The sequence below is a fragment of the Sinohyriopsis cumingii genome, chromosome 15 (genome assembly GCF_028554795.1).
Source record: "Sinohyriopsis cumingii isolate HCF-2022 chromosome 15, ASM2855479v2, whole genome shotgun sequence".
NCBI classification, from domain to species: domain Eukaryota; kingdom Metazoa; phylum Mollusca; class Bivalvia; order Unionida; family Unionidae; genus Sinohyriopsis; species Sinohyriopsis cumingii.
The window spans coordinates 5442411-5458832 of NC_142975.1; the positions used below are offsets into that span (position 1 = coordinate 5442411).

Sequence of the window (16422 nt, forward strand, 5' to 3'; positions counted from 1 at the left end):
TTCATATCAGATGGCTCTGTTATGTTCTCGAGAATCCAAATCAATCTTGTAATGGTACAACCATATTCCCAATCCAACTGTTCAAATTCTGAGATTTTTAATTTAGGTTTAGCTTTTTTCTGAAGCCAAACTATGGAATTCAATTCTAGGATATATATGGTCACCTGACTCATGTAAAACATGTTAAGAAATGTCTTAGTTAACTTCCACAGAAACAATCATATTTATCACTCTGTGCAATTTCAGTACATATACAAGTGATGCTCGTTTATGCCATAGATACATTCCTGACATTATACATACACTGAAAGTAATGTAAATGCATGTAAATGAGCTACATGTGAGTCACAGCACATGGCACAAATTAAATGTTATTTCTTATTGTGAATGGGACTGCTATGGTGGCCTAAGTGGTAATAGCATACATCTCAGATGTGGGAGATCACAGGTTAGAACCCCATCCAAGTCCTACCAAAAACTTATAAAAGCGGTACTAGCAGCTGCCTCTCTAGGCTGTCAGCATTAACGGGTTTGTGTTGGGACGGGTCGGCCTGGTGTCAGGATAATGTGACTGGGTGGGACATCATACTACATGTCTGCGGCATGATGCCCCAGTGCTAGACATCACAATAAATTTCCACACTGCATTCATCATACAGATTTTTTAAAAGCTACAGTAAACAAACACACACACATAGAGATTATGAATGGTGTTAACATGAAAGGACATCAACTGAGCATCACCTGTACTACTCTTCTATAAAACAATGTGATTTCAATATACCTGTAATCAGACATGTGATTTCAATATACCTGTAATCAGACATGGGGTTGATTACAGGTGCTCATTACAATTACAATTATGACACTGATGATTATGATTATGATCATGATTACGATTATGATTACGATTATGACACTGATGATTATGATTATGATTACGATTATGATTACGATTATGATTACGATTATGATTACGATTACAAATTGTGATTGCTTTGTATTTGCTTGTTATCCTTTTTTTTTCTAGGGAGATATCAAACATTGAAAAACAACCAATTTTAACTCGATGTAAATGTTTATTAGCATTTATTTACTGTACAAATTAATCTTTTGTTTATGGAAACTTTTTTTATTCTTACAATTATTAAAAATATATTTAGCGAATTTTTTGTTGTAATCATTTGCAATCATGATTACAATATGCGATTACACCGCCAATGAAGGACAATTACAATTATGATTATAGAAGTTCTGAAATCAATGATTATGATTACAGCTCGAACTGTAATCAATTGCAATCGATTATGATCATGCCTACCTAGTAATGTAATGTCTCAATACAAATCATTTATATTCATTGTACTGTAAACATCACATTTCTTTAAAAAAAACATTATTGTCCGAAGACAACCAACGTGTAAAAATTGTTCATCATATACATGTAATTGTAGAAGGCTTCATGAAAACACTGGTCAATTTACCAAATAAGCTTTTCATAAAAATATTATTATCATTATTATTACTACTACTAACAACTTTTTTCAGCTAAAATCAAACTGATATTTTAAAAAAATGAGATTTGGGTGAGTGTGGGGAAGCCCAATTCTTAATTCGCAAAGTATTAGTTTTCAAAAAGTCATTATTGTCCAAAGTTGTACAATAAAGTTCCATGAAAATTCTTCCACTGATATGACTATTGACTATAGCAGTTACATCTGCCCCTTTTAATTATTAAGTCTGTCCATTTTATTTATTAAGTTTGTCCTTTTTAATTATAATACTGTATGTGCTCACATGGAAGGCAAGGTGCAGCACAGACCCATACCTGCCATCACATACTGTACAGGCAGATCTGTCTACGTAACTCTGTTAGGGGCAATCACTACTATAAGCAGTACAGACCATGATCTGGTGAATTATGCAACAACAGACCAGAATCTACATTATTTGCAGTTGGACTAGACTTACATGGGAGCATATAGCGTAGTTGAGTATAAGGTATTTCCTTCATTTTTCAAGTTAGAGCTTGAATAAATATATATGGGCAAGAACTAGTGATATAGACCAGCAAATGCAAAACTGTAAACCAACTGTTACTGGAGTCTAAAACAATTTGGCAGTAAGATAAAAAAAGGCCATGCCTGATTAATGAACACCTCTGTAATCTGAAGTGTCTGGTATCCAGTGACAGAGTTATCTCTCTTGCTAGCTCAATGTAATAACACTGTTATCAGAAATTAAAAAACTAGGAAAGACTTATCTCCTCCATTTTACTTTTTGTTCTATGGAATGTCTTCCAATTTATCACAAAACAATTGCAGTTACAATTACCATCTTAAAGGAACCACATCTAACATCCCTTAAAGAAGAAGTAAAGATGAATTGAAATTTGTATCTACAAGGATCTATTTTGTTCATAAGTGTATATATATATATATATATATATATATATATATATATATATATATATATATATATATATATATACACACACACACACACACACCACACAAACAAAACAGGCCATGCATATAGGGCAGTGGTGGACAATCGCACAATGGCAAATTGGCTATATTTTTGCATGGTGTGGCAAATGTTACTTCCCATTTGCAGGCTGCACTGAAAAACAGGTTGTCCACCTAGGATATAGGGTATCCAATAACAAGAATCACCTGATAAAGTTTAACATCTTTTCAACCGAAATCTGAGCTAATTTCATGGATTACTATGGTACATCTCCATGACATTTTTTTCAAAACTCGGTCTATTACATACTGTGCTCATCTGCCCCACTCAGATCATATCCCAGTGGTCAAAACTCAATCTATTGCAATTCAATCCTTCTGTTAATACCCCTACTCTGATTGTAACTCATCAATCCTCCTGTTATACCTGCACTCTGATCATAACCCATCAATCCTCCTGTTATACCCCCACTCTGACTATAACCCATCAATCCTCCTGTTATACCCACACTCTGATTATAACCCATCAATCCTCCTGTTATACCTGCACTCTGATCATAACCCATCAATCCTCCTGTTATACCCACACTCTGATTATAACCCATCAATCCTCCTGTTATACCCGCACTCTGATCATAACCCATCAATCCTACTGTTATACCCACACTCTAATTATAACCCATCAATCCTCCTGTTATACCCCTACCCCATGGTGATGCTGAATCTAGATTGTAAACCCAGTGTCTAAATATCAATTAAATCTCAATCTTTTTGCTGTGCCCCCTACCCCCAATCAAGATCGTAACCCAGTGGCCATATTTCATAATCTGCTACATAAAAAATCCTTCTGCTATGACTGCATCTATACAATGTTTGGCCAACGTGGGTACATGAGAATGCTTGCCAGTAGCTTCTCATGGGTCGGTGGTTCTTTCTGAGGTTTTCCCAGGTTCTTCCTCCACCAATAATACTGGCTGCCATGTAGAGCCTATCGTGTGCTGAAAAATGGCTTTAAACCCTACAACAACAACAATATAATGTTTGGTGGAATATTCCAAAATGTCACTGCAATTTTTGTATTTGACTTTAACCTTCCCCACCCCACCCACAGCCTAAGAGAGGGGGCAAAAATTAACATTCCATGTCAATATTCTTATCATATGGGCAATAGAGGGCATCACAATATTCACGGCAATAAACTGTGCATGCCACAATGTGGGTTACCTCCCACTGAAAGAATAATGCCACTGCCATCCACCGTAAATTTGGTGGTAAAATGCCACCTGGAGAAAGCCTTGTGCTTTGATAACTGTGTCACAGTCAATGGTCTATGTGCAGAATGTGAAGATTTTACTTAAAATGTTGGAGGAGGAAGTCAGAAATTCTTTATCTGAAGAGACATGGCATATACTGATGATGTTAAAATACTGCATGTGGCAGACGTCACATCATGACAATAACGTAAATGAAGCACATGTAATCCACCATTGATAGTCTGTTTTTTTTAAAATATTTCTTGTTTATGAGTTGTTGACAGTTTATGACTAGAGAAAGATCCAGTGAATGTGTTGTCATGGTGACTAAGGCTTGGATGGCTATGGGGTCAAAACATCTTTTTGCCAGCGATGCATTCTGAACAAGTATGATTTGCTAGGAATGTGTAAACTGCCCTGGAAGGGGGGGGGGAGGGTGATAATATACAAATATACAGTTTTAAAACAGAAAGTTCTGTACATTAACTTGATAAAATTAATCTCAATAAACAAGTAGGGACAAAGAAGTTTCAAATCTATACAAATTATCAAAACTTACAGAGAATAATAATAATAGGGAGATGGAACTATTTCCTGCCTTATCTCTGCACAGTGAAATGACGATATGCCATTAAAACAAGACAAACTATCCTAACGATTTCCTGCCTTATCTCTGCACAGTGAAATGACGATATGCCATTAAAACAAGACAAACTATTCTAACGATTTTCATGTAGAAGATAAAGGTGGAGCTGTTGATAATAAAAATTCAGAAACCTATAATTTCCAGTTCAGCACTTTGAACTTTATATATATATTCTTTAATATAATACATTTTTTAGATGGTATCGTCTCTAGATCCCTATCTTCAGCCAGACGTTTTTAAAAAAGTATAGAAACATTTGATTGATTAATACCTAAATAAATAACTTACAATAGCAAGATTTGTATTATCAGCACTGGTGGCAAGACATCTGGATAGTTCGCGTTGGTAGGCAGCAAAATCTTCTTCCTCAAGCTCCGGAATACTGTCATGTTTGGAGTTCGATTTCAAGGATGAGACAGCTGAAGAATCCTTTATTGGGGATAGACTTATTCCAAAATCTGGAAAACATTCGAAAAAGACCTTTATCAGTAATTGCCAGTGAGACAATAAAACTGGAAGAAAGGAGATTTCTGTACAATATTTTTTCAGTGTTTAAGAAATGTCTGAACTTTGAAACACTTTGCATGATTGTTAATCATCTTATCAACTACATATGACATATGTCTATAAAGGACACTCCATGTTCAGCAGGAAACCTTTGTATAGAGGCAAAATGAAGAAAAAAACACAAAAAAACAAACCAAAAGGGACTCATAAATGTTGTCCTCTGTGGGTATGTGTCATTTGAAGGCTATACATTGTGGCCAGTATAAATGGTGGAGCAAGAACCCAGGAAAACTCCAGAAAGAACCACCAACTCATGAGAAGGTACTGGCAAGCTTCCTCACATACCTACATTGGCTGAACCCGAGACTTGAACCCAAGCAGACAGAGGTGAGATGGCAGTGATCCATCATGGTAAGAGCTTTAGACCACTTGGCCCCTGGGGGTCCCCATGAATATGTCACATGTAAATAAGAGGAACATGCATGTCCTTTGTGGGCAAGTGTCCTTTGTATATAGTCAAAATAACAAAATAAAAGGAACTCATAGCATTGTCCATTTCGGATAGGTGTCCTTTGTATAAAGGTAAACTGATGTTAAAATTAACAAAAGGAACCCATATACATTGTGCATCATGAATGGTCAGCAAACACAGGTTGTGATGTAGTTTTACAAGAAATCCCTCCTTGTGCTTAGATTTCTTGCACTATTAATCAAATGGTTTCTTATTAGTCTGGCCCTTTATGGCACAGCAACACAAGTAGGTTATTTAGTGCCGCGGCAATTGGAGTAATGTCACTTGCCCAAGGACACATCATGGTAGCTGACCCAGGTTTGTCTGATGGTAGAATTCTATTCACGTTTGGAACAGACCCAATAACAATGAAACTGCAAGAAATAAAATATTTTGGGGGCATACAGTGATGTGCATCAGACCGTGTCCTGAGTTCATCTGTTGCTACCTGTGTATGCTGCTCATTCAACAAGGTAATAAATAAGCATGTAGAAAACAAGCAATTTGTTAGTGATTTGATACTTACTGTATAAGAAATCCTATTTTTTAAAAAGGACTTCAAAAAAAGTCTAAATAAAAAGCAACTATCTTTAATAAAAAAAGAAAGTATGGTGCACCACAAAAATAGTGCACAGTAGCTATTAGGATTTATCCAATACAAATTAGTCAAATCTTGCAGAATGTGATTGGACCTCGACTCTTTATCAATAACAATATCTAGCCATGTAAATTCTACAAGTAATGTAGACTCAGATGCTAGTAAATTGTGTGCTATCATATCTGAGTCTACATTGCTTGAAATCATCAGCAGAATGAACAGAGAAGATCCTAGAGCATGCAGTGTTCAGATCAGTGTATAGTATATACTGTTGGCACTAGATTATAAAGCACTGGGATGAAAGTATACACTATGCAAACTAGAATATACATTGTTCAGACTAAAGTATACAATGATCTCATTTGGCTACACATTATACTGTACATTATTTACATTGATGCATCTGCTGCACTGAAATTAAAATTAACTGGAGGTACACGTAACGTAAAGCCATAAAGCAGACCTACGTGTGTGAATCACTGTGTCTTGTGCTCAGCTTGATCTTGTGGCAGTAAGATTGATTAAAGATTGAATAATAGATGTAACTAAAATCTCAGTTCTCAAATAAACTGCTGATGCATATCTTCCAGGCCTGAGTTTTAGAATCATGTAATTCTTTAGTGTCGAGCCAACTTTATCATATCGTGTTGTTTATACTGTATATATTATTGTAGATAAACAGCTAGAAAGCCTCAAGGTAGAATAGTTCTGTAACTAATCAAGTTACCTTCTCTACAAAAGTCATATTTATTATTATTATTATTAACTGCAATCATAAACTTTACTAAAAGACACATTTTCAAAAGTCAATTTGGAAATTTTTGAATGATAAATAATATCAGACTCCTCAATCTGCTGAAATTTAACTGTCATTAGGTTTTTAAACGTGCTTTCTTTTAGAAGAAAGACAGTTGCCACAGTCTGTCTCTTGGTATGACACTTTACTCCCATCCCTTTGGCACTAGGTAAGCTTTCATGTCTTGATGTACCAATTAACACCAACCAACCAATCAATAAATCAGTAAATATAGATAAATGGACAGCACAAAATGTGCAAATAAATTATCACCATCTATTTGGTTAGTAACAGATTCTGATAAATTATGTGTTGGCACAATAGATTTTAAAATAGATGCCAGATTTTGCACCCCCTACTAAGAGGTACAATTATACAGAAAAAGGCTCCAATATGAGATTTTCCATTCCAGATGTAACTCCTATTTAATGTTATTCATTTTAAACCAGGATTTTCTTTTCTTTCATTGTTCCCCATTTTCTCCTAAATATCCTTTAAAGCTAATTTTGTTGTTGATTTTTTACATAATCATTTGTAAAGGACTGTTGTCCCTTATGTAATTGATAAAAAAAAAATACTTTACACATTATGTCAGTGACTTCAAGGTGACAAGTTTCCATTTAAAAAATGTCAGTGGTTGGTACTGAATATAAGTACCACAAATGGCACATGATACACCCTTTTCATGACCTTTTCTCACCTAAAGATCTTGACCTTTGACATGTGGCTTGTCTTTTGTATGAATCATTGATAAGATGTGTAACATTTCTTGAATATTTCTTAGGGGCTTAAGAAGTAATAGCTTGCATTATAAGTAAACAGACCACTGGTTTGTCTCTTATTGTGACCTTTCAAGATATATAACTGGCTAAAAAAAAAAAAATAATTTCATTGGTTTATGACCTTGACCCTGAGGCAGGGATTGTGGCTATGTTACATTATACAAAGTCTAGTTATGATGTACAATGTGTTTAACTTTCACTCACATATTTGCAATGGATCTGACATAATGCTGATATGACAGACACTAATATGAAGCTATTTTCTGTTGATCTTGGAAAATCTGAAATTTGGCTTGGGCATACATAAGTTTACAAATTATTTTCCCATGGGCAAAACCCCAAAATGCAGAGAGAGAAAAGCTCAGTTGGTTTTAGTCCATTTTTAGGATCTACCGTATATACTCACGTACAAGCCTAATAATTCAGGAAAAATTAAAGGTCTGAACGACCGGGCGGGGTTTCTGCGGGCCAGCGCCTAAACTTGACAGTTTATAGGTTTTTTTGACTACTGTAAAGGCTGTAAATCATGAGAGACGAAAAGAAAAAAAATTGTGTAACCTAAGACATGCATGTACAAAACAAATTTGGTGACCCAATACTTATTGAACTGTTATCAAGTACTATGACTGATTTTGTTATTATTTTGCATGTGCATATTTTCTGATTTCTCCAACACAAAATTAAATAAAGGTAAATACAGACTTCAAAATTCGCGGGTCAGTTGAGTTTACCTGGGAGACCAGGATGAACTCTAATGTACAGTACTTACACAGTGAAAAGAGTGCATATTGTCACGTGCATCCATTCCAAACATAGTAGATGCAAATTTTGCTTTAATCATTGTTTCGACCAAATGTCATTCCTCCAGATAACATTTCAGAAAGTCCTTAATAGCTGTTTCATTTAAGTTTAATCATGTGCTCACGAGTTACTCATTTTCAATGATATAAGCGATCATACAAACTGAGGTAACATTTACGAAAGGGTGCAAGGCACATAACCAGCATAACTTACTTGTCCACGAAGGGTGGTAATAATAAAGGCTAAAATTCTCATTATATATCAACTATAATCATCATCAGTCTATGTTTGTTTTGTGTTTTGGCTGAGAAAAATATCACAACTTTCCACACAATTTAAAGTTTGATATTTTGGCATCTTCTTGTTGATTGTTGGTGGATTTGTCTTTCGTTTTTTGACAGCATTACAGGCCAGTTAATCATTAAGACCCTGAAATTGGCTTGTGTTAAGAGGGAATTTTGACCGGCAACTATACCAGTACATTGATGTGTAATTGCAAAATTCACAAAGGACACGCGGTTTCTCCCTGTATTGCGCTTTATTTTCTCCCAGGATGTTCCCTATTTTCATATTCTGTGGTCAGACTGCAGAATAGATAAAGATTAGTCGAAAAATAAACAAGAAAGAAAGCCAGCGTGACTAATTCATATTTAATCCTTATCCATGTAACTATTTTTCTGAAAATGATTGGCTCTCCGTCATAATTCAAAGAAACCATGTTCTACACTACCGTGTGTTACACATACACCAAAAATTGATCGAGAAATAAATGATTAGCACTTTTGTTTAACTAAAGATACCTAAATAAACAGCCTCTCATTACCATACATGTGGCAACTATTTCCCCCTCATTGTATATCTGACCATATATACCTTCAACTCGTTAGGCATTTCGTACTTTCTACTATAAAACATAAGTATTTTGAATTAATTTTTTGAGGACACATATGCTGCGTGGTATGTATTTTTATTCCTTCTTTTAATTTAACGATGATAATTAACGTTCGTGTATACGGTATAAAAATGCCAGGTGCTCACTCGTGTAAGTTTATTTGGTGGGAATGGAGCTACAGCATTCACGGTGATTGTTCTTGGGATTGAAAATAATTGGCAACAATTTTATTGCTGTGGTTTATCTTTTGTTCTGGCTTATTTTCTTATTTTTGTATTGTTATAGGTGAAAAAAAAATCATAAATTTATGTGAATGTTTAAATTTAACATCCTATTTAGTGAAGAAGCAAATTCTTTCTAGTAAATTATTTAGTCATGATAATATTCACAGTAGTCCTACATGTAAGACCTCGACACTGATATTTATGGTTTAACATGTGATACGTCTTACACGTAGGACTATATTCACAGGTGATACAAATGAACATGCCTTCCGTGAATTGCATACGATATAGTACTGTCTACTATAAAACATAAGTATTTTGAATTAATTTTTTGAGGACACATATAAATACATATATATTTATGTAGGACTTTTCTTTTTCAGGAGAAACTACAAATCAGCATTTAGCATAATGATCGAAGGATTATTTCTGAAACTTCATTATTGTATTTTGGAGATATCATTAAAGTTTAGTGCAGTGGTGCCCATGATTCCACTCTAAGGATGTACTTAATTCTGCGGACTGTACTTCATTCAGCGCATGTTCAAACCTACGATGTACATGCGGTGGCGCCATTATGTAAATACGATCAGGAGCCTAATTGCGAACGTTGAATCAAACCATATTGTTGTTCGTGGTGTTGTCATACTGGGATCAAATTTTAATGAGTTAGGTATTTACAATTTCAAGGCAAAATAAAAACGTAATTACTGGTACACTGATATAAAATGTCAGATGCATAAACAAACAATACTTGAACCAAAAGGGAGAGGTAAAGTTACAGCAATTCGCGATTGCTCAATTCTTGTCATCGTTTGATCCAATCATATACAGCTCTAAATCAGGCTGAACGAATAAATAAAAAAAAACAGAAAATTAAATAAATTACTTTACAAACAAGTTTATATCATTTCTTTTTAATAATCATACATCCCATGCCCAATATAAGTATACATTTTTGTTAACATAAGTTTGCCTAAATAAATACATTTAGAACTTACCACGTGCATCTTCTGATGTCTCGGAGTTGTGGGTCGGCTTATACGCGGGTCGTGAACTTTTTAGGATTTATACCAGTTCAGTTTTTTTTTTTGGGAGGGGGGCTTATACGCAAACGGGCTTATACGTGAGCATAAACGGTAATAGTTTTTGGGTTTACATAGGTACAGATGCAGTAGAACCTCTCCTGAGAGACCACCCCTTCTGACCAGAAAAAATATCATAATAATAAATAATCAATCAATCTGTGCTTTGAGGACCTGGTTTATCAAGACAGATGGTCTTTCACAGAACTGGTCCTTCAAGACAGATGGTCTTTCACAGAAGTGGTCCTTCAAGACAGGATTTAATGTATCAATAAAAGTAGTCTACAAAGCATATAAAAGTGACAAATGACCAATATCAAGACAAACTATTTGACATGCGATTATGCCAATATATCAATAACTCTTGGTGAAGTTTAATTTTCAGTTCTCTCTCCCTCTCTTTTTCTGTCTGTCGGTCTGTCTATTTAAAAACCAATCTAATTCCCCAAGCCTTATCTATAGGGTGGCCACTGATGGAATACATGAATACAAGACACTCCTTTGCACACATGCTAAAATTATCACATTAAGAAGGGGGCAGACAAGCTGAAATGAAACTGTCTATATATTACGGGATGAATGGCTGCCCTATTTATCTACAAAGATGTCTGTCCTTGCGCTTCTAACTATATACACTTTAACTCTATGTGATTTTTAACGTAGTTTTAACAATTTTTCAGTTATATCGCTACGATGTCTGCAAGTTGGCAGTTTATGGTGATGTCTAGCACTGGGATATCATGCCGCAGACATGTAGTATGATGTCCCACCCAGTCACATTATCCTGACACCAGGCCGACCAGTCCTAACATTAACCTCTTAACCTTTTGTAAGACTCGGCCGGGGATCTAACCCCTAGGCCACCAGAGCGGTCACTTCAAAAGGAAAAGGACTTCACACTAGGTTGTATCAATATACATGGACTCTATATTATACTGAGAAAATGAAATTCATATTAAGATCAAACAATATACATATTAATTTCCAGGTTGTTTTTTTTTAGAATCTAAGCTTAAAGTGAAACACCCTGACAGGATGATTGAAACTGAAGAATACCAGACAGGATCACAAATTGTAGAGGTGGGGGAATAACAGTATATATATTTATATTGTTTGGGAAAATACTGTATATGAAAACAGAAAGGCCCTAGAGAGACATTGAAGCTATATGGATAGAAATTAACCAGAAAAATGCCAAGCCATTTCCAAGTTGAGTTGTTTACCAGAATCTTATATCTAAAGGTAAATGTAAAGACAGGTTTCATGCCATTACTGAAAACAAGTAACTTTTGATTGAAGCAAGATAATTTCATTGATCATCCCTCACTTCTTGCTGTCACATCCAAGTTAACTAGTTCTAATAATTAATATTGTAGTAAGTTGTTTAAAAATGTTGAATAAAAAGTATGATTATAAATTTGCATTATGTCTAAACATTTGTCTTCAAAATCAATCTTACTGTTAGCTGTGACACTATTACTCTTGAAACAGCTAATATATTGCAATACAGTCAAACCTGAAATTAGCGATCATTCATGGGAAAAGGCAAAACTGTCCACTGCACACAAGTGACTGCTGTAAACAGGATCACCTTTAAATTTGGATTTTAAACAAATACCATGCACCAAATATCACTGTACAGCAAAATGATAATTATGGGTATATTTTGTTCTCTCCCAGATTTATGTTCAAGACAAAATTACTCCTCTCTTTATTCCGTGCTATCGTGAAATCTTGATGGACTTCAAACGATAAACTGATATTGATTTGCTTATGCTATAAAAACAACATCTGGATTAGTCAGTTATTAAAATTGACAAGTAGTCAGTTATTAAAATTGACAAGTAGTCAGTTATTAAAATTGACAAGTAGTTAGTTATTAAAATTGACAAGTAGTCAGTTATTAAAATTGACAAGTAGTTAGTTATTAAAATTGACAAATAGTCAGTTATTAAAATTGACAAATAGTTATTAAAATTGACAAGTAGTCAGTTATTAAAACTGATAAGTAGTCAGTTATTAAAATTGACAAATAGTCAGTTATTAAAATTGACAAATAGTCAGTTATTAAAACTGACAAATAGTCAGTTATTAAAATTGACAAATAGTCCATTATTAAAACTGACAAATAGTCCGTTATTAAAACTGACAAGTAGTCAGTTATTAAAATTGACAAATAGTCAGTTATTAAAATTGACAAGTAGTCAGTTATTAAAACTGACAAGTAGTCAGTTATTAAAATTGACAAATAGTCAGTTATTAAAACTGACAAGTAGTCAGTTATTAAAATTGACAAGTAGTCCGTTATTAAAATTGACAAGTAGTTAGTTATTAAAATTGACAAGTAGTTAGTTATTAAAATTGACAAGTAGTCAGTTATTAAAACTGACAAGTAGTCATTTATTAAAACTGACTAGATCCAAAGGCAGCCAACTTAATGTGAGAAGTCTGAGATGAAAACTATCAAAATAATATTGCTATTCACCCTGATGCCTGAACTCGAGCTTCTCCTGCTGTTACAGACACGTTCTGAATAATGAATGACCCCTGAACGTAATGAAAAAGGAAGTAACTTGTATTTCTTTAATTCACATGCAAATAGATGAAGATATTTACCGGTAACTAAACCTGTCATGCTGGTGAAAATGGTGACTAACATTTCTGTTGCAATAACACAACTACTTCTCCCACTATCAAATAATTGAAATATCTGGACCCTCTACCGTAATGATAAAAACTGCATCACTTTCAAATTTTACATTACTGACACCTTTGCATATACTTTATTTTATGATTAAGAAATTATAATTTTAAAAGAATTGAAGATGATAATTGACATGATTTTCTTTGATTATAAAATCAAGGTTATAGTGCAATGAAAGTTTTCAGAAGGCCATTAAATCTAAAAATATTTACAGGGTTGAATTATACAAAAAAGAAGAAACAGAAAAACATTTAAAAATAACATTTCAAATGACTATGTGACTACTCTAATTTATCATGAACCACTTTTTACAAACTGAAGTAACTTTGTAATGTACATGTAGTGCAAAATATTTCATGACCCTTGAATATCAACTTTTTGTTTCAGTAGATATTTACATTGGGTACATTCAGGTAAATCATATTGTGTTTCAGTAGGTGTTTTCAGTAGGTACATTCAGGGAAATTATATTGTGTTTCAGTAGGTGTTTTCTGTAGGTACATTCAGGTAAATCATATTGTGTTTCAGTAGGTGTTTTCAGTAGGTACATTCAGGTAAATTATATTGTGTTTCAGTAGACATTTACATTGGGTACATTCAGGTAAATCATATTGTGTTTCAGTAGGTGTTTTCAGTAGGTACATTCAGGTAAATTATATTGTGTTTCAGCAGGTGTTTTCAGTAGGTACATTCAGGTAAATTATATTGTGTTTCAGTAGATATTTACATTGGGGACAGACAGGTAAATTATATTGTGTTTCAGAACGTGTTTTCAGTAGGTACATTCAGGTAAATTATACTGTGTTTCAGCATGTGTTTTCAGTAGGTACATTCAGGTAAATTAATTTTGTGTTTCAGCAGGTGTTTTCAGTAGATACATTCAGTTAAATTATATTTTGTTTCAGCAGGTGTTTTCAGTAGGTACATTCAGGTAAATTAATTTTGTGTTTCAGTAGATACATTCAGGTAAATTAATTTTGTGTTTCAGCAGGTGTTTTCAGTAGGTACATTCAGTTAAATTATATTTTGTTTCAGAAGATATTTTTCAGTATGTACATTCCATTAAATTATATTTTGTTTCAGCAAGTATTTTTCAGTAGGTACATTCAGGTAAATTATATTTTGTTTCAACAGGTGTTTTCAATAGGTACATTCAGGTAAATTCCAGAATGTCAATCAAAATCATCTTCTTTCATCTAATGAGGTGTCATCAATATAATCTGGTGAGTTATATTAAAAACTGTCAAACCTTATGGGAAAATAACAATGACCACAAATTCAAATAAAATGAAAGAATCATTAACTGCACAGAAAATAATGCCTTTGGGGTTTTCAATAATTATTTAATCAGCCTTTTGTGCATCAAGTGCAGTTGCCATTTATTATTGTATCAGGAACTGGAAAATATAGTTGCAGAACAGTTGCATTGTTCCTTGCTAGTATCAGATGATGATGCTGTCCTATATAATGCAAGAAAACTTGAGTAAATGGCAAGAAAATTTTCTGATAATGTGGATCATTATAATTTGAGGATGAAGCCACTGATAATGCATCTGACAAAGTGGTCAATAAAAAAGAGAACATAGGTCAGTTTAAGGATAGTGGAAACTTTTATTGCCACTCTAAAAAATGCCATTTATGACCATATCTTAAGCATGAAAGAGATGCAAAAAAGATGAGAAGGAACTTAACATATGGGTGCATTGTCTGACATCTATGAAGAGAAAAGGAGAAGACATTGATACAAGCACAAATTTGCCAGGAAACTATTTAGAAGATGAAACATTTTATTTGTATTTGACATTGTAAGACAAGCTTGGTCAGCATGAAGAAATCAGTAGTCTTATAGATCAACCACCCAAATCTGTGTTGATACCGACTGACGATAAGTGAGTCTGATATCACCAGTTTATAAAAATGTGCAATTTTGCTTTGTGCAAGATCTTTCTGGAATATTCTGCTTACAGTTTAGACCCTTATCAGAATTTGTTAATAGCCACATGAAGCATGAAATTCAAAATGTCCACAGGACTGAGGGTTGTACAATGATTTAGAAGTTGCTAAACATAGAATTTAATCTGGAAATATTAAGTACATATCACCAAAACAACCCCTAAGCCAATGGCATCTCAATGGGCAAGAGAAATACTAATAAGTGAATAAAAGCTACACCAATATATGCAGACAAAATTGTCTGCAGATTTATGCAGGTTTTAAAAGGCAATATCAGCTCCATAAACATCAGTCAATATCATTATAGGTGTGGGGCTAATTTATTGGCATATGAAATCATGTACCTAATACAAATACCTGGTCAGATATGGTGTTTTAATGGAGAATTTGCCAACATTAATAGACTGTTTTCCCAATGAGACTGTGATACACTTGGACAATTGGAAGTGATGGTAGACAAGCTTTCCTCCACCAGTAAAGCAGTACTCTGTCACCAAGTTAATGAAGATACTATATGGCATGGTGAGACTGGAAGGGATCTCTTGCCCAGTTCTATGAATGTGATGGGATACTATATGGCATGGTGAGACTGGAAGGGATCTCTTGCCCAGTTCTATGAATGTGATGGGATACTATATGGCATGGTGAGACTGGAAGGGATCTCTTGCCCAGTTCTATGAATGTGATGGGATACTATATGGCATGGTGAGACTGGAAGGGATCTCTTGCCCAGGATTTATGAGGTTATCACATCCTCAGGAGTTTCATGTTATTCTATAACAGAATTTTAGTGAGACTATGTTATAATAATGAAACATAATTTTCGCTCTATATTTTTTGTCATCATTTGATTATGCTATTTTGAAAACAAAGTAAAGTTTCACTGAAGAGTTTGTCCAAACTCCAATGTCATATTCATTAACTGACTTACCAAAGACGATTTATGTGCCAGTATTAAAAGCGGCATTAAAAATACTGAACTCATTTAACTAAACTTTGTCAGTATTAAAACACAAAACTTTATTTAATTCCACGATAAAGTTTTAGTGAGAAACTGCAATTGGTTCTTTTTTATGCAACCAGTTCAATATTACATTACAGACTGTGCAAAAATGTTGCTGCAGTGTGTATAGGTTATCAACTGCCTCTCAATTCCATGGAAAGAAACTAACACACTATGATGCCATACTTTTTATACTTTC

The 16422-nt window shown here is 34.0% G+C and overlaps 1 protein-coding gene across 5 annotated transcripts in view; it reads right to left on the bottom strand.

Annotated features, from left to right (window-relative positions):
• LOC149781206 (uncharacterized) overlaps positions 1-16422 on the bottom strand; it is a 151828-nt gene that overhangs the window by 80283 nt on the left and 55123 nt on the right. For all 5 annotated transcript variants that reach the window (XR_016414654.1, XM_089935271.1, XM_089935272.1 and 2 more), the window contains exon 3: positions 4656-4825. Coding sequence is in view for 4 of the 5 variants with exons in the window: in XM_089935271.1 (XP_089791397.1) it covers positions 4656-4825 (170 nt within the window). In the remaining variant the exon portion in view is untranslated. The remainder of the gene's footprint in view (positions 1-4655; positions 4826-16422) is intronic.